Source organism: Sciurus carolinensis, chromosome 14, assembly GCF_902686445.1.
Source record: "Sciurus carolinensis chromosome 14, mSciCar1.2, whole genome shotgun sequence".
Taxonomy (NCBI): domain Eukaryota; kingdom Metazoa; phylum Chordata; class Mammalia; order Rodentia; family Sciuridae; genus Sciurus; species Sciurus carolinensis.
This window is the reverse complement of record NC_062226.1, coordinates 75,459,656-75,482,165: the sequence shown is the minus strand read 5'-3', so window position 1 is coordinate 75,482,165 and position 22,510 is coordinate 75,459,656. Positions and strand designations below refer to the sequence as shown.

The 22,510-nt window shown below is 37.4% G+C and overlaps 1 protein-coding gene across 1 annotated transcript in view; it reads right to left on the bottom strand.

Annotated features, from left to right (window-relative positions):
• The window catches only part of Rorb (RAR related orphan receptor B), a 187,626-nt gene that overhangs the window by 19,827 nt on the left and 145,289 nt on the right, over positions 1-22,510 (bottom strand). The window contains exons 5-9 of the mRNA XM_047525760.1: positions 10,613-10,734; positions 8,878-9,010; positions 5,487-5,594; positions 3,839-3,949; positions 845-957 (exon numbers count right to left, since the gene is read on the bottom strand). Coding sequence (XP_047381716.1) covers positions 845-957; positions 3,839-3,949; positions 5,487-5,594; positions 8,878-9,010; positions 10,613-10,734 — 587 coding nt within the window. The remainder of the gene's footprint in view (positions 1-844; positions 958-3,838; positions 3,950-5,486; positions 5,595-8,877; positions 9,011-10,612; positions 10,735-22,510) is intronic.

Sequence of the window (22,510 nt, the reverse complement as noted above, 5' to 3'; positions counted from 1 at the left end):
TGTCCCTCTAAAAATTTTTTAGTTCTTAAGAAATCAAAGATACTTTAAGATTTTAAATAATGCTAGCTATCAATCATTGAAAATTACTTCTTCCTTTTAGGATTATGTTTCCTTGGTAAACAACTTCTCTCAGTACTCTTCTTAAAGATCATCATTCTTAATTAAGCTAAATCAAGAAATTGATGTCATGTCGCATGTATTTTGCTCCTGGGATGCTTCACCATTTTGAAAGAACCCCAGGGCAAGTCTTGCATGAAGAGATTAGAGTTGAAGGGAAATTTACAAGTCATCAGACTAATCTTCCACTCCGGGCAGAAAACTGTTATTTACAATATGCCTGAGAGGCCACCAGGCATTCTCTACCAGAATGTGCCCAGTGACAAGAAGCTCACTACTTCACACAGTACTTGCCCCCACCACCCTGTTCAACAAGTCTCATTGTTTGATACTTTTTCCTAATTTTCAACAAAAATCCAATTACTCTTAATTTGTGCCCAAATCTGACTCAGGCACTAGCACAAAGGCTTCTCTTTCTTCACATATGAGTTTCAAACACGTTTTTTTTTCCATCAAGCTTGTCTTCCTTTGAGGAAACACCCACAGTTCCTTTGCTTTGTCTTCCTGCTCCCTGGGTTCAGACCTGTCAGCAGCCTCCTCCTCTGAGAAAGTCAGCCTCCTCTCCATCTACCATAATTTACTAGTCTCCTTTAAAAAATGTGCACCTCCAAATTTAAGCAGGCTTTGGTAACTTTCAGAAACTTTCGCTGCTGAGAAAAGTCCCTTGCTTTATAACAACCCTGCAGCCTCTTTTGGTGACAGTGGTTCTGTGATCTGAGGGACTTACTTTTGCCAAGGTCTCATCATCCAGGTGATTCTTCTGAATCACATGTTGAAGTGCAAAATAAATTTTTTCCTGAAGTTTCTGGACCTTCCTTGGTTCTATCAGCCAGGCTCGGTCTGACAAAAGAAAAAAAGAAATGGGTAAGAAGGTGGGATGGGACAAAGCTTTGTTTTATTTCACCTCCATATACAAGTGCTGAGTTTCAGATTCATTTCAAATTATGTAGTTCTAAATTGCTTCTCCAGACATGTAATTATTCATATAAAACATAAATATTTTATAAGCAATAATAACATGAAGTCAGTAATGCATAGTATAATGAATGACAGGGAATCCATTTGGAGGAAAAGACAATGGTTCAAATAAATTCCTTCATGTTTCTTATTATCTGTGACAGTCTACATCTCTATTTTCCTGTACAGATGTTTTGATTTTCTTTCAAAATAGAAATTAGTGATTTGTGAAAAAAAGAATGATAGCAGTGAAAAACTAAAAACAATTATACAGGATTATCATTGGTATACAGGATCCCCTTCCTTTTCTCAGCTTCTTCTTTCATCAGATATAAAACTGAAGTTGTTATACTTTATGCATCATAAATATGAGTTGATTTAAAATATTTACCCCAGATCCTATTTTTGTTTTTTCAAATCCTATTTTTCTATACTGAATGTTTAAATGGTGAATGGGATAAACTATCCTTTCCTCCCTTGCTCCCTCCCTCCCTTTCTGTCTCCCACACTTCTTTCTTTTCTCCTTTCTTCCTACTCCTTCCTTCCTTTCTGCCTAACAGCTTTATACACCCTAGTGATAAAATGCAGACTAGCTAGCATCAATGCCTTAGTTTGGTTCTTCAATGAAGAGACACCTAGAATCTCTAAATGCTGAACAAATAATTATGGAACAGAACTTGAGCATGATCCTCCTGAACACAGTTCAGGTCAGGTGAGAAACCCAATTCTGTAACCCTAGACAGGGCAAGGACAAGTCTAGCCAGAGTTAAGCAAACTCTTACGTAAGTGAGCACAAAGGCCTTCAGTGACAATTGTCAATCAGAATAAATTAAGTTTCCTCCCTTTCCCTTCCCTCAGCTATTTGAAGTTGAATAGGGGGTGACTGCTAAGTCAAGAACCTGGGGAAAAGCTGGGATGAGGCAAGAGACAGACACAGACTGGAATCTCTTCCCTGTTTTTGAACATGGCACTGAGCCAGAGTGCAAACAAGGTGTGTGGTATTGTGCGGCCTCTGAGTGTGGTTCTGCTATCAGGACTGGAAGATTCCACACTAGGCAGAGCAAGCTGAATCGCCTACTTCCAAACTTTGTAAAATTTGATGAGAGCATGGTATTTTAAGATGAAGGCTAAACAGCTCAGCTGATTTCCAACTCATAAAGACCAGGCTAGCCCACCTCCTGGGTAATCATTTTCACAACTCATTTAAGTTTGATATGTCATGTCTTAAATATTTGTTGCTAGGAATTTACTGACTTCCACAAACATGTGCAAAGAGGAGAGAGAGCCTTTAAGGCTCTTCCTTTGAGCAACCAGGAACCAGAGTGAAACCACCTCCCTCACCCATAGATCCACAGGCTTAGATTCAGTCTCCTATTGAACTATATTCAATGAAAACAATCAAATACAATGGAAAAGATAGGAAAAATATTATTTGGAATATAGTTGTTACCAAAAATAAATGTTTCCTTTCATATCTTCCATCTATCTTAGTGCCTTCATGCCTGTGAAACTTTCTAGAATACATATATATAATGCCCAGAGAAACAACATGATTTTAGACAGCCATAAAAATAACTTGGTAAAAACATCCATGTTATAACTAGTTTTCATTTTTGATAAAGTGGTTAAAAAACCAATGACAGCAAGTTAAAAAGAAAAACGACTCTGATGAGACCATCAAGGAATCATGTTAGGAATAATAGAGGAATAATAGAGTTAGGAATTTTTTTTAAAAGAAGTATATAGGTTGTATTATGAGCAATTTTAGCTTGAATAACATATCAGAGACCTAAGGTATAATCTCATATGACATGTAAGAATTATTTCTTCCAGTCTCACTGATAAATATGTTAGGATATGAGAAAAAGGGATCTGCCTTGAGAGACATGGTTACAAAAGAAATGAATCTCTTGATCTTAAAAATTAGGCAAGAATGTGCTCTTCTCTCAATAGAGAGTTGTCAATGTTGCTGCTGCTATCCCTTGACCCAGAATGTCACTGAATAGACTACAGAGTGTGTGACTCTGAATTCTCATTCTGGTTGAAAGGGAAGCACATATTTTTTATTATGCTATTTTTATTATATTATTATGATTACATATTTTGTTATGCTATTTATTATTACATGTTAAACTGGCATGTACTTTAAAAAATTATTTCAATTGCTCCAGCTCTAGTTGGTCCATAAGTATCACATCTTAGCTTCTTTAAAACTTTTTGGCATTTTATTGCATTTTTGAGCTAGGGAACATTTCTTTTATTATGGAATCCAATCCCCGTACTTTGTAGATGAAGGAACTGAAGCTCTGAGAGGTTAAATGTTTGAGGATAAATGATTAGAAAGTGTACTTTTTTTTACTTATTTAGTCCTTATGTTGGGTCTTTCATTTAGGTATATTTCTGTAAGTTTCATTCTATTGGACTTTTTTTTTTTTTTTCCTGTGTCCTTTATTAAGGTCAAAAAAGAACAGTTAACTCAGGTCACTATCTGTCTTTATTTATTTGCTAAGAAAAACTTTTGCTTATCTGAATCTGGAATGATCCCTACCATATGTACTATTATTGTTTGGGGGGCAAAATTCATCATCTCAATAATCTTAAGGTTACTTTTCTTTGCATTGGCCAAGAATATCAAAACCTTGCTAAAGAAAATACAATTCTTTTAAGGTTTTTCCTGAATCCTTTGACTTGGGTAGGTTTAATTGATGTTAAAGATAGTAAAGCATATTTTTTTTAAAAGGTAAAGGACCTGAGGCCTCCCTACCTGGAGATATCAGAACAGCAGATGAGAACAAAGCAATCTCCTCTTCGGTCAGCTGCAAGGAACACAAATTCTTTGCAAAGTCAAATGCTTCATTCACTAGGTCATCAGAACCTAGAAGAAAAGAAGGAAAATCAAATGGAAGTAGATGAACATGGAACATGGAAGAGTAAGAAAAGTCTCAGGATCAAGAAGTTATTCAAGGATTTGCACATTAGACATGTATAAAAGAAATTATTGTTTCTAGCCATAAATAGTGATTACATATTAATTATAGAATGAGGATATTCAGCCATATTTTGGCCAGGTGACTGAAAGGAGCATTACCAGTGAGGGAAACATGGATGTGGTATGTGTTCAGTGTGATATTGTGTTGGGAATACATAACCTGAATTCTATCCTATAAACCTGAAATTATTTCCGGCTAAAAATTACAAATAAATGACTTGAGAATTCTCTCAAGCATTCATAGAAAACCCAAAACATTGCATAAAGGGGCTGAGAAATGCCAGTATTAGTGCCATTTTTTCTGTGCCCTTTATTAAGGTCAAAATAGAACTAGAGTTCAAGGACATCAATTGAGATGTAAGAAACTTCTCACAGAATGGAGATGAGCTTTCTTTCAGTTTGGTAATTTCTCTGGATATCTGATCGAGGCACTAGAGTGTATTTATTTTTACCTTCTGATGCATGGTTCACAGGTCAGTTGCTTAACCATTGTAAATTTTGCCAAAAATTATGGTGCCTCTCTACACTTATCCCTGGTAAATGTTTATTTGATGAAGATGGAAATATACTGGAGATTCTTGCCAAGACTTTCCCTCCTTTCTTGAAAATCTAGCCTTGGGGACAACTTGGATGTGTGTCAGCTGTGGAAGGGAAACACTGCCAACCTCCATGGGCTTGCTTGCTGGCTACTGTATCAGCTAACAGCAGAGGAGGTGAAAGAGCAGTGGCCTTCTTTGGTGTCCATGGACAGGATATGGAACAAATGGCACTATCAATGGTTAAAACCTTTCCTGGCATCAGCCCATCTTTGCTAATGTTCTTCTTATCCCTGCCGTACACTGATGACTGGACATGATGATATGTGGCCTTCCAAACAAAGACGAATTCTATTAGTGCCTCCCATGGGAATGGTCTGGGGATCATTTTGACCACCAACTCCATATGTGCTTCCAGAATTTCACAAGTTCACAGGCATAACATCACTGTTCTGGGGGAGAAACAAGTGGAAGAGTTTCTCTTTTAATTATCTTGACTAATGATTATAAATTTACATAAGAAACTTAGGAGGTCACCTTCGTAGACCACCAGTGATCTATATCATGTACTTTGTGAAGCAGTAAACTGCAAAGAATGACCTACAATGCCTTCCAACTCTTTCAGCATCAGTCTTTCTTTCCATGAAGTCTTAGGCTCAGTCTCAATAGGGGCCATGGTTCTCTTCTTCCTTTCCTCTTAACTGAGCCACAATTGTAGGACCAACAGAAATGGATGAACATCAGAGGCTCACCTTGCCCTACTCTTACTGAATAATGAGATACTAGCTCACATTAAAGAATCAAGACATTTTGCTTGCCAATTTCAGTCCAAGTGGAGAAGCTTAAGGCAGCTAATAAAATTGTGTCATCTTCAAAGGGAAGCTTACCTAAGGCTTTGAACATTTGCATTCCTCCATATTTTCCTTCAAACAGAACAGTGTTGTTTAATGGGTTGAAGGCACGGCACATTCTCACTAAAACCACTTCCAAGCAACCTAAGAGTTAAAAAAAAATTAAACCATATATATATATCTGGTAATAAACTAATTATTACTGAGTGTAAGTGTAGATGTTCAAGAACTTTAACACAGACACAGATGCATACAGACACCCAAATACAGAAACCCCTCAAGATTTTTTCCCCTAGGATAACTATTTTAGAAATAAAGTCCTTTGATACTTATGTGAGAAATTAGAGAGAAAATATGCTTTAAAGGCTGAAATGGAGGGCACCAACCACACTTTTGGGAGAAAGAATCTCTTATTATTTTTTTTTTTTGACTAATAACATAGTTAGTTTCAATTCTTGAATTCCCAATTGATGGTAAATTGCTCGGAAGGGAACTTGGCAGGAGGTGAGTCTTGTCTGTTATATTTTGTGGAAATTTTGCTGTTGGGGAGACATTACTCTCTGCTTCACCTGCCATGTGGAGTTTCTAACATGCTCCATGCATACTTCAGCACAGGATGATGTTAAGTGGACAGCATTTGCATCTGGAGCTCTTTGAAATGAATGTTTCTTAGCCAAATAGGTTTTTGCAAAATGCTAAATTATCTCGCTCCAGAGAGATATAATGAACATTCCCAGATCACAGGCTCTGAGAAGTTCCAACTTGAAGAAACTTAATTCACCTTGATGAACTCATAATTTTTTGAGTTTGCTATAAGCTCATTAAGGGCAGGAACCTTGTCAGCAGCAAAAGGCAGTTGAGGTTATTGCATTCACTTTTGCATCTCTGGTACATAGTAGGTGCTAAATGATATTTATTAAATTTGTTTTTCCCTCTGAACATTTATTGACACCCTGAAGAACTACTGCTGCATAGTTTCCCCGCATTTTGGAGATATGGACTTTTATCCCATAGTGTATTAGAAAGGGACAACTTGACTCCAAAGCCCCAAATATGCATGAAAAACTCCTATGGATAATTTGGCTGCGTCTTTGGTGTCTCGTTATGGCACCACTTTATATTTGTCTGTGTTTTATTTCCTTTGCTATGCTGACTTCTCATTGCTTCCTAACACAGGGCTTCTACATATGAGAGGATTTGTAAAAATTAATTAAAGCAAGGTTTTCCTACACCAACAGTAATACATTCCATTTACTGAGGGTCTACATTATAGAAGGCACTTTCTTTGGCCCCTTGTAATTGTTATCACATTTACTGCGTGCAATAACCATTTTAGGTGAGTCTTATTATCCCTATTTTATGAATGAGTTATAGGAGTCTTAAGGATATTAAGTAGCCTGCTTTTTATACTAGAGATAACATATTTACAGCAGAGAAGGATATTAAAGGTTATATAATTTCAGTCATTCCCAAATGTCAGTCCATGGATTGGTAATATCTGAGTCTTAGAAATACAATGAACAGGGCTCCCTTCCAGGAAGTTCAGATTCCCTGGTCTGTGTTTCTGAGCTCTCAACAACCTCCTCTGGTGCTCCTGATGCAATTCCAAGTGTGGAATTGATTATTTCTAGTATATCACTTCAATTTACAAATGAGAAAACTACCATCTTGAGAGGTTAGTTCAAAGTCAAATATTAAAAGGGGCAGATTTTATTTTTCAAAGAGAGTCACAAAAATATCTCCTACTCGACATACTTTTCTAGACCTGAGCATATCAAGAAGTAGTATCCATTTCTGCTACCCCTGAGACAGGTAGGCTTTTGGGACTCCCTCAACTGACAGGGTATGATGGAAGTAACACCATGTGATGTCTGAGGCTACCTCAGAGAGATCTATGCACTATTGCCTTGTTCTTTTGGAAAGTAAGCTTTGGGAACCCAGTGACTATCTCATCAGGATGTCCAAGCAGTCTGTGAAGACATTCACATGGAGAGCCACTGAGGCCCCCAACCCAGAGCCTTGGCTGAACTTCAGCTATCAACAAGCACAGTTTGGTAGCCATGGAACACAAACAATTTGAAAGTAGGTACTCCTGCCCCCACTGAAGTTACCTTGTGGCACAGAGATCAGCCATCCCTGTAGAGACCTGGCCAAATTGTAGCTTTAGAGCAAAATAAATGATTATTGTTGTTTTAACCAAACTTTATGGTTTTAAGAAAACTGATAAGATTCAAATTAGCACAGAGTCAAGGTCTTCCTCAATTTGCACCATTTGGTAAAGAAGCAGCAACATCTCAGAATAATAATCATATTTGGTCCAAGTACAAACACCAGCTTGCCACGTATTGGCTTTGTGACATTAATACAGCCTTTCACTTCTCTGAATCTTTACCTCCTCTGCTTTAAGATTGAAATAATCCTGGCCTCATACGATTAAGTACAATGTTATATGTAAACATGAAAAGGCATACATATATCATGACATGTAAAGAAGGATATTATAATTACTATGCCATGAAGATTAACACAAACACCACATTGTTCTTAGTTTTTGTTTTCAAAGGGAGCTAAGTAAGACAAGTAATTGTTTTTCCTATTAGATAATAGCATCTGCACAGTCAGTTATATGCAGAGTTTCTTGGGCTACTTCCTAAATGATTTTGTGTGTTTGAGAGGGTACCAGAGAATAGGTGGAAAAGATTAGAGCATGGTGAAGATTCTCCCAGCATACACTGGCTGCAGGCTATCCTCATTAAAAAGATTGGAAATGACCACAGAGGCAGCGCTCAGCTAACCTGTATTTTTTTTTTCCCTTACAGAAAGCAAGGAGTAGGTTTTAGCGCCAGCTCAGCAATTCAGCCACCTTGACACGCTAATTACTTGCACGGCCTGTCAAGCTGGGTATCTCAACCTACACAATTAATAGCTCCACTTTCAATAAGCAAAATTGTATTTGACTTCAAAGGGGGACTGAATGGGGATCATGGCATTTGTATTACTGAGAGTTTCCTTTGGGAGTTAGCTGACAATGTGGGTGGTAAAAACGGGCTACCTATTGGAAGAATTTTCTAGAAATTCATGGAGCTAAGGGTAGACCACATCCTGGTCTAAAATGGAGACTATGATGCTAAGCAAAATAAGTCAAACTCAGAAACTCAAAGGTCAAATGTTTTCTCTCACATGTGAAAGCTAGAGTGAAATAAAGGAAAGGGGGAGGGAAGGATAGGATACCATAAAGAACCAATCAAATGTAAATTAATAGATGAGGGAAAGGAAGTCTAGTAGAGTAGAGGAAGGAGAAGGGGAGAGGAGAGGGAGGGAGGATGGGAAGGAAAATGGGGAGGGAACCCAACTATAAAGCTCTAATAATAAACTATACTGAACTAAAATAAGATAAAATAAGCCCATGAATCTTCCCCTTGCTTACCTGACTTCAGAAGCAGTATCTGATCATTCTGACAGAGCTCCATGAAGCCTGTTATCCGTTTTGCAAACTCCACCACATACTGGATGGCGTGAGTGATCTGGATGGCACATTGCTGCCACAGTGCTTCCCTGGACTTCAGGAGAGAAAATGCAATATGTTCAGTGGAGCCAGGAACTCCGTGGAGAATCACTCAAACACTCAAGTTTGCCTTATGAGTGCTCATCTGTCACTTGGGACCCAGAGTAGGAAATTAGGAAGGTATATTTTTTTATCTTTATGTTTGACTTACTTGAACCCCAGTATGCCACAATGACCAAAGAACTGAGACATCGCTTACAGCGTGTGAAGATAGTTATTTTCTTTACTAATATTTCCCCTCCTTCCTTAAACTCAATGCTTAGTCCATCACAAAAAATTAACCCTTGCATTGAGGATTAGCAATTTAATTTACAGTCTTCCCTCCTTCCATAATGCCATGTTCATGGATACTTGATGGACATTAAACTAGTAATATTTTTATGTTGTATTCTTTTCCTAGAATGTATGGGGATTTTTTTTTTTTTTTTTTGTATGTGGTACTGAGGATCGAACCCAGGGCAAGGGCTCATCCACTGAGCAACATCACCAGTCTGAGATTGCTTTTTGTATAAGAATTCCAAGGCAAGAGGCATGAGATCAGATAAACTCACTCCCACCAGTAATACAGAATCCCAAAAATATATCCTAAAGTTATGTTCTTTAAACTGAGAAACTTAATTCCATGTGTGTTAATTCAGCTTTTTACTGGCCATAGCAATATCTATGATTTTGTTTCTATGTATATAAAAAAGTACTAAGAGTTATTTATTATGTTAGAAAAAATTCAGTATTTTGTTTAAGTCATATATTTAGATGCACACACATATACATATTTTATTAAAATTCCATCATCTACAAGATCTTGTAATCGAGGATCTCAATCCCAAAGTCTAGTAACATGATTACTGAACAACAAGAATAAACTCCTTCCCTTAATAACTGATCCAATGTACACAAAGAAATGCTACTGCTAATAATAATATGGGGTAGGGGTTGTCCTTTTTCTTTGGGTCCATTTTTTTGTTTTGTTTTTTGGTGCTGGGGATTGAACCCAGGGGCGCTTCACTACCAAGTCACATTCCCAACCCTTTTTATATTTTATTAGAGACAGGTTCTCTGAGTTGCTTAGGGCCTTCCCTAATCTGCTGAGGTTGGGTTTGAAATCGCAATCCTCCTGCCTCAACCTCCCGAGTTACTGGGATTACAGCTGTGTGCCACCGTGCCCAGTCTGTATAGATTTCTAATCTATACGGCAAGAAAAAAGTTTTAGGATGATGCATTCCACATTTTTGTTGTGTATAAATGTGATATGATTATTGCTGCTCTGATTACTCAATGACTCCTGCTACTTGCTGAGATCTAAGAAGCTACCATGCGATGTTCTAAAACAACGTGATAAAGGTAGAGTCTCTCCGGTCACTACAATGGGACAGTTATAGCTCCCGGGGAGAAGACTGCAACATTTTTGGTTGTCACATCTGTGTGAGGGTGGTACTGCAAATTCACATTTAGACCAGGATGCTGTTAAATATCCTACAATGCACAGAACAGCCCCTACAGGAAAGCATGATCTAGCCTAACATGTCAATAGTGCTGAGACTGAGAAAATCAGAAATGGGGTAATCACAGAGAAGTTTCCTGTTGTTTCTCAGAGTACCTTGCTTTGATAGGCTTTAATTTCTTCATAGGTGTGGGTCTGCCAAGCCAGCTGGTGCAGCTCTTCCATGGTGTACTGACATGTCTCCAGGTGGGACTTAATGATGTTCTGTGCAATTCGATCTGTGAGAAAGAATACCAGTTCCAGAGTTTGTGAGTAAAATAATTCTATTCAATCAAAATTGTCTCTTATCTGTTCACTATAGAAATGCTTTTTTTTTGGAGATTCTGAATGCATCAGAGTATCTTTATCATTACTGTCTATCTTAAAATCTCCAAAATCTTGCCTTTTTTCAGTCCTCTAATCAAAATTTTTTGCCTTTTTCTTGTCCCCTCCTTCTCATAGCCTTGGGGTCTTACAAATTACTAAGCATTCAAAGAAATATTTAATATTATCACACTGCTTGCTTTGGTACTTAAAAGTCCACTAATAGTTTTATTACATATACTCCTAATACTTTGAAATGTTTTAAAAATTACTAAAATCCTCTTTTATCACAGAACTAAGGAATTAAAACACAAAAGCATTTACTCATCTCTAAAAAATGGTAGAACATTTGCCTAGCATATGTAAGGACTGGGTTCAATCCCCAGCACTATGAAAAAAAAATAAAAATAAAAATAAACATTTAGAAAAAGAGAGGATTAAATAATTAACTATACAGAAAAGAGGGAATAGAGTGGAAGGCCAGAGATGGAAGCAAAACTCTCATGATATTAGTTGTATAGATTTGATTTTGGAACCATGTATATATCTTAAGATGAAATAATATTGGACCATGAGTTGACAATTATTGAAGTTGGGTCATGGCAACCATTATATTCAACTTTATAGTGTTTTGTATGATTACGTTTTCCTTTAAAATATTTAAGAGAGGACTGGGAATGTAGCTTAGTGGTAGAGAACTTGCCTAACACACACAAGGTTCTGGAATCAATCCTTAGTACTGAAAAAAAAAAGTTTCTGAGAAAACGATTATATTCATAAAAGGTAGTAACAAATGAAATTAATCTTTTTGGGCAGTCTCTCCTAAATGAGTTGTACTTTACATTGTATTTCAAACACCAATCATTTTGGCTTTGGAGGTGTGAGAGTTGAGTGATAGAACCAGATGTGAGAGTTCTTCTTACAAACTTGCTCTGAGTCCCTTAAAGTTCCATAGAGCTGGCAGGAGGTCTTTCGTGTTCCCATTTGCTATTTGAACACATAGAAAAGGAGACAGCTTGTGAAACCAAAATACTTGGGAATGCTGTATGTGGGATATGCGCAGAACAAAGATGACCAAATTTTCCTGGTAACTGTTGTTGGCTTTCACAGAAATGGAATATTTCTTGTGTTTCAGACTGTACCTGGGCATGTGCAATTTCTGTTTTGTCTTTTCCTAAATGGCTCTTTTTGTTTCTCCAGGATAACCCTCAAAGAAGCACTTGGGCACTTTCCTTTGACCTCACTAAACTGCTATCTATGGTGTGAAGTAAACTGAGTTGCTGCGATATGGAAAATGAGAAATGTAAATGTAAACTTCTGATGAACTTTTCCAAATAAAACTCTTCTTAGATAATATCCTGGCATATTGTACACATTGAATAAATAGTAGACCCAATTATCATTATTAGGTCACCCTGCATGGTTTGTTGTCAGGGAAGCAATGTACTGACTGCAAAGGATACAAAACAGATGTTTGATTTTGCAATCAGTACTACCAAAGGAAGATATTTCAATATATGTTACAGTTTTTCATACAAACTATAAAGTGATAGAGGTAGAAGAATCAACAAAATGCTAACTTAAGATCATAGTTGTACTCTATTAGCATCAGCATCAGGCATTTCTAGATTTTCAATGCTTATATTACAAAATCCTTCCTTTAAAAAAATCTTATATTCAAAGTTTTGTTGAATATTTTCCAGTGCTATAAAAAAAGGGCAGAGATGACTCTATACATCATATAAGAAGAGATTGTCAAGTCGTCATTCATCATTTTTCAATTTCATCTGGGCAGTCTAATTATTTAGATTCTAAAAAATGTATCTGCTTTCTGGTAGGCATATAATGAAAACACAAGATTTTATAGCTGTATGGCTTTCAAAATTTTATCTTTGTGGAGCAGTTTGTTTTCATCTTCAAGGATATGCTGATTTGTTGGTAATTTATAGGCTTCGGGTTTATAAGTGAAACTGAAACTGCTACTCAATATTGCATTATGAAAAACTCTATTTGCTCTTTTCAGTTATCTTCTGGAAACTACTGACCAAAGGTAAGAATTCTCTGGTCTTCTACCACCAAAACTTAGGCATCTCCAGGGTTTGAGGAAGGGCAAGCATAATACATACATAGGCTAAGCAAAATTGGAAGTTAAATCCACACACTCACTCCTGGATCAGGTGTCCATTCTTAGAGAAGGTTTCCCTACCTCCCTGTGACCTCCAACAGAAGGACTGCCTGCTGGCACTTGTGATTTGACTTCCCTTTTAGTCATTATTCTGGCAAGGGTGGTACTGGGTTGATTTCTATGAATCCGTTTGGCTCATATCCTTAAAGATTGCAAGCTCATCAAGAACTGGATGGTAGAGCCCAGCACAGTACCATTGAATGTTCAGTCCAAAAGTAGTTTTATTGAGCAACTACTCTATAACAGGTCAAGGTACGTATTAAAACAGAAGACATTGCTTTTGTTCTTAAGGATCTTACAATCACATCATATCATGATATAATAATGCCCTGAGTTATTGTGGGATCCCTAAGAAGAGAGGGTCTGGCTCAGCCTGGGGGAGGTGAAAAAATAAATAACCACAGAGGAGATCACCTGAGTCTTTAAGGATGTACAAGAGTTTGTGACACAGAGGGTAGAGAGATGCACCTCAGGGAAAGGGAAAAATACTCTGAAGGTACAGGAAGAAAACTAGCTTTAGGTAAGGTAGTTTCAGAGATGATTTCTTACATCTTTACAACTCTTACTTCTTTATAACCAGCTCCCCTTTTCCTAAGGAGACAAGTGAGGTTCAGAAAGAGGGAGGGATTCTGGACCAGTCTTTACAGAGTTAGCAAATGATGCTGTGAAATTAGGTCTGTGTTTTCTGGCAAGAAGTTTGGTATGTTTACAACTAGGTGCATGAAGTTTGGGGAGAAACGAGGCTAGGACGAAGCTAGGGTGAAATTGTGACTGGAACACGGACAGCTAACCATGCCCTGGAATTTCAACCACTAGGATTTAAATTTTATCTTTGCATTTTATCTGTGGTCAAATGGGAGCTAACAGAAGTCATGACACTATATAGTCAGGGTTTTTTTTTTTTTTTTAAGAATGATCTTGGCCATGGCGAAGAGAATGAGATCACATTAGCAAATGCATGAAATTAATCTGGCTGTTGTGAAAATTCGGGTAAAATATGAGGAGAGTCTCCACCAGTTGATAGTGACAGAGATGGGGTAGAGGGTCTGGATTCAAGACAATTATGAAGGAGAATGCACAGGACCAGCTGATACAGCAATAAGAGAGTGAGGAAATATGAAACTGAGTAGGCACTTGACCAAGGTTGAATTCTAGATGATGCTGAAAATATCTATCTATCCATGCAAACATCCTTCCACCTTCTGCTTTATTTCAAAAAGAATTTGAGCAAGTTAAGATTGGCCCCAAAAGCTTTGCAGTCAACATTAAACATGCATTGTTAATTCCCATGCCCTTGTGGTAAAAAATAAAAGTGGATCTCTTTTGGATATAAGACGTGTACATGGTCATGAGGGCCAACGTGTAGTAGCTGCAGTGGCAGACGCTATTGTCCCCCTCTGCTCTCTTCCACTGTTGTAGTGCAGAGGTGAGCCACGTGCAAAATCCAACTTTGACCCTTTCAAGTCTCAGGTCGATAAAGCATACAGTAAAGCCAGACTTGGTCTCGTGGGAGTGCGGCCCGAGGGCTCATTCTGTCCTTTAGAAAGAAGCTTGAACATCAGAGGAGACAGTTTGCTTGGACTGAGAGTCGGCAGTTGTGAAAAAGGGAGAAGGGCTTAAAAAGAAGGGACAAAGGGAGAGACAATGAATGCAGTATGCAGAGTTCCTGCTGGGAGCCAAAAGAACTTTCAAGAGTCCTTGCCTGGAAAAATAGAAAAGGTAATAGTAAACTCAGTCCTCTCCAGGGACTAACCACATGAGAAAGTCCAGACAAAGAGACTGAGGCAAAAGAGCAGAGGAGATGGAATCTTCTGGGGCAACCGCACACCCTTCATCCGTTACCCTGACTTGGATTGCAACTATTTATCAGAGCGGAGTTTTTGTTGTATTTGTTAACTAGCTTGGGCTGTAGACAATACATGTTGAATAAGGAGTTGGCAAGCTCTGGGCTGGGATAATGGGTCCGACAGGAATATGATGGAGAAAATGAAATCATGGGAAATTCTGTCACCTCTAGAGGTGATGCACATGGATGCTACACTCTGCTGTGCCTGAGACCAGGGTTGAGGCTGGTGATTTCTTAAGTGGATGTGCAAGGGAACCTGTAGGGAGAACTGCTAAATCATCTCAGTAAAGATTCTGTACACGTTTAGTAACACAAAGATTTGTTCAGATCACTAAGAGGGCAAGGGCTTTGATAGTTCATAAAGGATGTTGAGGAAGGAGAAAATCAATTTCCTATGCTCAATCTACTTGTTCATTTTCAGTCATGAGGAGGAACAATGTTAGTATTGATGCAGGAAAGGGAAAACTGGGTGTGTCATTACAAGTTAATGCTAAGTCTGTGTTCCTTATATTCTACATGTTAATTCATGAAAAATAGCCCAGTCTCATTCTCTCTCTCCCCGCACCTCTCTTTTTCCATTCTGCGGTCCCATAAGGGTAAACATATAAAACTTTTTCCCCATAAAATCACTATTTTTTCTGCCTTTTGGTCCTGATACTTGTTTTGGGGATAAACCTTGTTGAAACTCACAATTTACATTCAATTAAGATAATTTGTAACTTCCGTATATTAACTAACTTTCTGGAACAAAAAAATGACAATGTGTGATTCAAATGAAATAACTGAGAAAGCTTTAAACTAATTGACACAGGTAAATGTACTTCTCTATCATTTTTGATGAAAAAAGAGTAAGACAATATTGTTAAAATTGTCACACTTCCTTAAAATTCTTAAGGGTAATCTTAAGTTCACTTACGGTGTGGGCAATGAGAAGAGAGAAATTAAATTTTTGAAGGGAGAAATGAATAAAATTGGTGGTAATTCTCAATGGTGTGTGCAATAATAATAGAACCCTGGGGCTGGAGATAACCTCCTTCCTCCATTTCCAGATTGACTATCTAAATAATCCTAGAAGGAAGTCTCTCTTTAAGGCATTTACAGCATGGTTGATAATGTATGTGACGAGGTTGACGCAGCTCTTTGGAGTTTCAAAGGTCAATCATATCAGATGATGTAAAAAGATGTAAGAAAAATATTTTGAAGTGCGGTTTAAAGAACTATATGGAAAACGGCTTGTTTTGCATATTGATTCAATAATAAACCAAAGTTGGGAAACAAGTTATCTAATTACCTAAATATGATGTAGAAAGCAGGCTACCTCTGCTTATTTCAGTGAGAAAGAAGTAAACTGACAAGCAAGGTGACAATTTCTTGTTTATAACTGTGATGCTATAAAATGAGGACCAGCTTGCAGCTACTAAAATAGCAAGTGACCTTCTGCAGCTCTGATTTCAACCACTCAGCGGGTTTTTTCCACTAAAGGGGCTTATTTTAGCTCTCACTAGACATTTTAGCAAATGGCGCGTGCGCTCCAAAGGCTACAGTGTCCCAGACACGGGTGGTTTCATTAGAATCCCACATCCTGCGAGTGGGAAAAGTTAAGTATATCTTTAAAACTGCTGCTTTCAGTGTTATTACCAAGAGCACCCATGGCCCAACTGCACCAAGGCGAGAAAGCTGAGATTCAAAGCTATACATAGTGTGAGGGGTGTTCATCTGAACTTCCTAATTTTATTTCCTTTTATTTCTCCTCCTGAGCAAAACTGGATGGTTTCTTCTTGGTAAACTACGTCCTCTATTCATTTTCCTCCACAAGGGATTTTTTTTTTAAGCTTGGAAATATCCTTCCTAAAATACTATATCTCAGCCTCAATCCAAATGATTAATGAATTTTTAATTTGTCACTTGCCTTAAGGATCTAAAGATTCACTGAATTCTCTGTTTAGTTTATACTACTAGTGTGAAAGTAGAATTCTGAGGGGATTCACTTTGAATTAATGCCAGGATATCTCTACGGACTTGCTCAAGGCATGTTTTAAGTGCCTGTGTTGGGTTTTTCGAATATCAAGATTCCTCAGAATCCATGCTCTGAGGCAGTAACTGTAATATATTAAACCAATGGTTAAAAAGGGAAACATTAACCAAATGCACATTTTGCTTGGACACCAGTTTTATAAGTTTTCTGTGATTATATAGGACAAGTCTAGTGGTGTGTTATAGACAACCAAGTTAGAGAAGGCAATGTCATTTAAAGACCTTTCCGATTTTGCAACTCTCTAGAGATCTTTACTTTTTGCATAAATAGAATTGTGTTTTCAGAATAAAACCATCAATAACATTCAAACATAGTGTATGATATTTAATGATCTATTAGACAAAAGAAAATAGTAGATTTAGTATTTACATTTTTCAAATTCTTTTCAGTAGGACTTATGTGAGGACATAAGTAACTGGTTACTTATTTGTTGAATCAGTCCATGGTCTACCCACTTATTTTTTTTTTTTTTTCACTTTTGGTAATGGGGTTTGATCCCAAGGGTGTTTTACCACTGAGCTACATCAGTAGTCCTCTTTGTTTTTATTTTGAGACAGGAACTCATGAAGTTGCTGATGCTGGCCTCAAACTTGAGATTCTCCTGCCTCAGTTCCTGAGTTCCTGGGATTACACGTGTGCACCACTGTGCCTGGCTGGTCCAAACACTCATTACTCTCTTTCGCTAATGAATCAGAATAGCTTTAAGTCTGCTTTTCATGAAATTTCTGTTGTCAACTCATATTAGAGAATGGGGTGATGGCTTATTTTTACTTCATGTAGACCTGCGCCCAAATCTTAAGCATTTTTCAAAAAGAAATGATCAAGGTACAAGATATTATTAACTTTAAAAATGCTGAAATGTGATAATACATAATCAAATTAAATATGTATTAGAGAAAAATAATTTAAAAAATCAGACTAATGCAGATAATAATAATAGAAAAGTTAACATTTTCTCAAATTTCAGGAAGCTCATGTAAGATAGCATTTTAGCAGAAGGAAAAGGCAGGAAGTTAAGCAGAAAGAAGAACTGAAGGAATCTGTATAGCATTAGTGCTTAAGCACAGTATATCCTAAAAAGAAAAAAAAAATTGCAAGCAGCAAAAACAAATTAACTCTCTAAGAGGATGCCTTCTTTATTATTGAATAACAGAAAGCTGTTTTGGATCACAAGTGTTTGTTTTGTTGCAATAGTGCATGTCTAATTTTTTGGAAATTAGAGTTTCCTTTTTTGAAACTAGTTGACAAAATTGGGAAAGAATCTATTATGAAAACACTGCATTTCAAAGTTAACTTTCATAGTAACAGACCTCCTTCACAGAACAATCAGGAAAGATTAATGAATTTAAGTGTCCAGGAATTGATGAGTTCTGAGGGAGCTTTTTGGTAAGACAGAGGAAGTCACACAGGGTTCCTTTCAGACATTTAGTTTGTGCCTTTGGGACAATCACTTAACCTTTAAAGTCTTAGTTTCAAACCACAGGCCGAATGTTTTCTCTGATAAGTGAATGATGATACATAACGAGGTGGGGGGACGGGGGGCAAGAGAATAATGGAAGAACTCAGGATGGTGTAGAGGAAAATGGGGCGGGAGCGGGTGGGGGAAGGAAAGAGTGGACTGAGACGGACAGTATTACCCTATGTACATGTATGATTACATGAATGGTGTGAATCTACAACGTGTACAGCCATAGAAAAGAAAAGTTGTACCCCATTTGTGTACAATGAATCAATGTGTAGTCTATAAAAATAAAAAGAACAAAAAAAAAAAAAGTCTTAGTTTCTTTGGGTTTGATTCTCCATCCACAGAAGGATTTTGGCAGCAGCGATGTTTTCTAAGCAACTGAGTCTGAGAGGCTACATGAGAATTTTGTTTTGTTTTGACTCACATGGGAGAAGTCTTACAGGGTTGCAGAGGCGAGTGCACAGCTTAGTCTTAAAAGCACTTGAAAAGTCTTAGATAGTACAAACAAAAATGATACAATCTAGAGCCCATTAAAAATGTTGCTTACTCTCCTTTTAAAACTGCACCTCCACATACTGCCCAAAGGACGAGTGGGTCACAGATGATGAAACCTAATTATAAAAATTGCTCAGGGCCATCATTAGGATTGATTTTTACTATGTGAATTTTGTTGACATATGGATTGATTGTTAATTTAAACGGAAGCAATTCCTCCCCCACCTCACCACCCTTTCGGAAGTTTAGTCAATGTATTTCTGACCTTTAGGAGGCCATTTTTATATTTCCAACGCAGAGCCTAAAACTTGAGTGTTTAAATAATGTGTTTAATTGACTAATGTTTTAAAATAATCATTTTCTAAGTAGCCCAAACCAAATCATTCCAGAACAAACCTGTATGAAAAACAAGTAACAGTTCCCCAGTAAACTTCATAAATACAGCTCAAATAATAAATTCATTCTCTTTAGAATTGAGGTATATTGTCAAAAGAAAGCTTACATCTGAAAAGAAATCAAATCAAAGGATCTTTCCATTTGGGAACATTTCTAACCGGTTCTTCAATTTGCAAACATCACAGAAATAAAGCCTGTGCAGGTTAGTAGAGAGAGCCTGTGAAGCCGGTTGTCTACCTTGTGAATGAGGCCAGAGTGCATTGACTTCTATTAACCTGCTGATTAGCTGGCATTACTGTGTTCCATGGTCCATGTGGTATTCTAATCCTAACCAACTCTTCCAAAATTGGGAGCTTGAAAATATGGCCAAAATAATACGTACCCACCCCAATCAGAGGCAAAGCAGTTCAGAGTCCCTAGCCAGTGTTAAAGCTTACAATACCTCAAAAACACGACTTGCCTTCAGTGTAACATTTTTGAAATGCAATTCCATGTGGAAACTGTCAATAGGGGCTGTTTCGAAGTCCACTTATAAGTACCAACATTCCCTCCATCTGCAAACCACAGGCAGCACCTCTTGAAATCGCCTTTCCTTTTCCTTTTTGCAGAATATTTCATATCTACTATGGCTTTTGAAATTGAGTGTATAAAATGGAATTGGTTTTCCAATAGTTTCTCAATAACCTTTTTTTTTGACTGTTAGATTTTAGAATCTTCTTACGAAGTTCTGAATCCTGAGTAAAAAATTAATCCCAAACTACTATCTCCAGGGAAAGTCCACTGAGGAAGATCAATTTTGCACAATTTCAACTCAAAATAGAAAAGGTGCTTCAGAAGATTTACCTAAGCTAGTAAATGCTAGCATATTAGGAAAACTGTATTAGCAGAGATACAAGTAAATAGTGACTAGCATGCACTCGTGTACTGTAAATAGATGTGAATGTATGCTTATGAGAACTTGAATTGAGCATTTATGTGTATGTTGCATGTGGTATAAATAATCTTTGCATGTTTTTATAACCTTGCTGGCCACACGGTGATTTTTATATGTTATACCACTTACTCCAGTAATGAGAAGTCACTACACTGAGCATGCCAGGAGAGAGACTATGAACATGTTATTACGTGATTTAAGATCACCTTTGGGAGGTTCTTAAAAGATACCTAGAAAGATATGGATGTGAATGACCCACAAGAAGATCTGCAGAGGTTTTGTTCCAGTTCCCCTCTAGAGTAATTCATGACCGTGCATTGGTTAATGCCATAGCTATAACCATGGTAGAGATCAAAGGCAGATGGCAAACTTGGTGGATGAAACCAATCCACACACTCCGAGAATTCCTTTTAGAGATAAGAAAACAGGATTCTGGAACAAAGCACCTTTGTGAGATGTTCTATGGATGATAAAGAACAAGGTGATGTTAAAATTTCACCCAGTCACCACCCACTCCTTATGCTGCTCCCAGTTGTCCTTGATTTTCATTTGTTAAATTTTTTTTTAGTTGTATATGGACACAATACCTTTATTTCATTTATTTTTATGTGGTGCTGAGTATCATACCCAGTGCCTCACATATGCTAGACAAGTGCTCTACCACTCAGCCACAACCCCAGCCCTTGATTTTCATTTTAATATCATCTTTACCCCTTATTTTACCTAGGAGGGTGGATGGAAAAAAAGAGACTGGTGCTCAGTTCAGATCTGATGGTGGTTACTAACTATGTAATTGGCAGGGTCATTTCACCCAGTGGAAAAGCCCCGAGTGTTGTCCGACTCCTTGGGAGAGAGGCTTCCTGGTTACTGCCAGCATCATTCAGGATTGCCCACTAGCCTACAAGTCCCCTGCTTTCTACTACCCTATGCTTCTCTTTATGAAGTAACCGTAACAAGGGAAGTATTTGTCTATAGGACCAAAGCTCTTTGGGAGATGAGAAAACCATAATGCTTCAAAATCACTTAGTGCAACTTTTTTATTTTTCATGTGATGAGACCAAGCCTGAAAAGGCTGAACTAATTTTGAATAAGCTTATGCAGGTAGCTTTGGTGCTTGGGCTCCCATTTTCAGTGTTCTTTGCCTAAACTGCCCACAAAGGCTGTGTAAGGGTGGGGGTGGAGGCTTAGATGACAGTGGAAGTTCACAAGGTGTTCTCCCTCAAGGCAAAAAAGGAAAAAGCAGATGCTGAATTTTCCTTTCCTTACACTATTTTGAGTGATTCTTTTCATACTAGTTTAATCTCCTTCTACTTGTTTTAATGCCTACTTATATTTGATCCAGGTGCAATGGGAGGACATATAAAACACATAGCAAAAGTCAACTTCTATGTGCCATTTATACATGAATAGTTAAATATGCATAATATTTTTAAGCAGCTTTAAAATATTTGTAAAAATGCATATCATTAGAAGTGTTCCTTTAAGAACATAGCACTTGCTTGGTGTTCTTAATAAGCCGCAATTGCAACCTCTACTTTTATAGAAGTGTACAAAATAAAACACTACTAGGAATAGCCTATGTGTTTTTCTGTGGCCCTGACAGTATGAAATAATATATTACATGGACTACATCACTTTTAGGTCTTTTTGTAATTTCCTCTAACTGTTAATACTTAGCTTCCGCAATAGGTGCATTTAAAATGAGGCTAATTTTTATTTCTGATACTTAAAATTTCTAACTTCATGAATAGAACACAAAAGGAAAATGAAAATAAATCTATGTTCAAGATTGTATAGGAAGAGACCAATGAGTTCATATTCCATTGTCTTCATCTGGACAGAAAATTATTTAACAGGACACCAAACTCAGGTGATATGTGTAAAAGGCAATTTATCCCCTAGCACCACCCGGAATTCGATGGATACTTTGTCTTTTTTTAAAGGATGTGGTTTGGCTGTTCGAATATTCTTGCTGTCTGGTATTTTTAGATATATTGTCAATCACATCCTAGCATAAATTAGCTTTTATTAGGAGTATTAGTTCTGCGGAATCCTGCAAACCATCTGAGAGCTCTAGTGGAGGAAAACAAACAGGAAAAGAGGTTCCACCTTCTTTTTCTGCTTGTTTGCCAAGAGTCTTCTTCAAATAACTTCCTCTCTCTATTGCCAACCACTGCAAACTTTTATTCTCAAACATACAACTCATGCACATGAGAACTTGAAGTAAATTTCTAGCTGAGCCCGATTAATACTGCTGACTAAATATTAATTTACAGTTGATTTCTGTCTTCTTATTTCATGGTTTCCTTCTCCTTTGGGATTTCAAAACACCCAG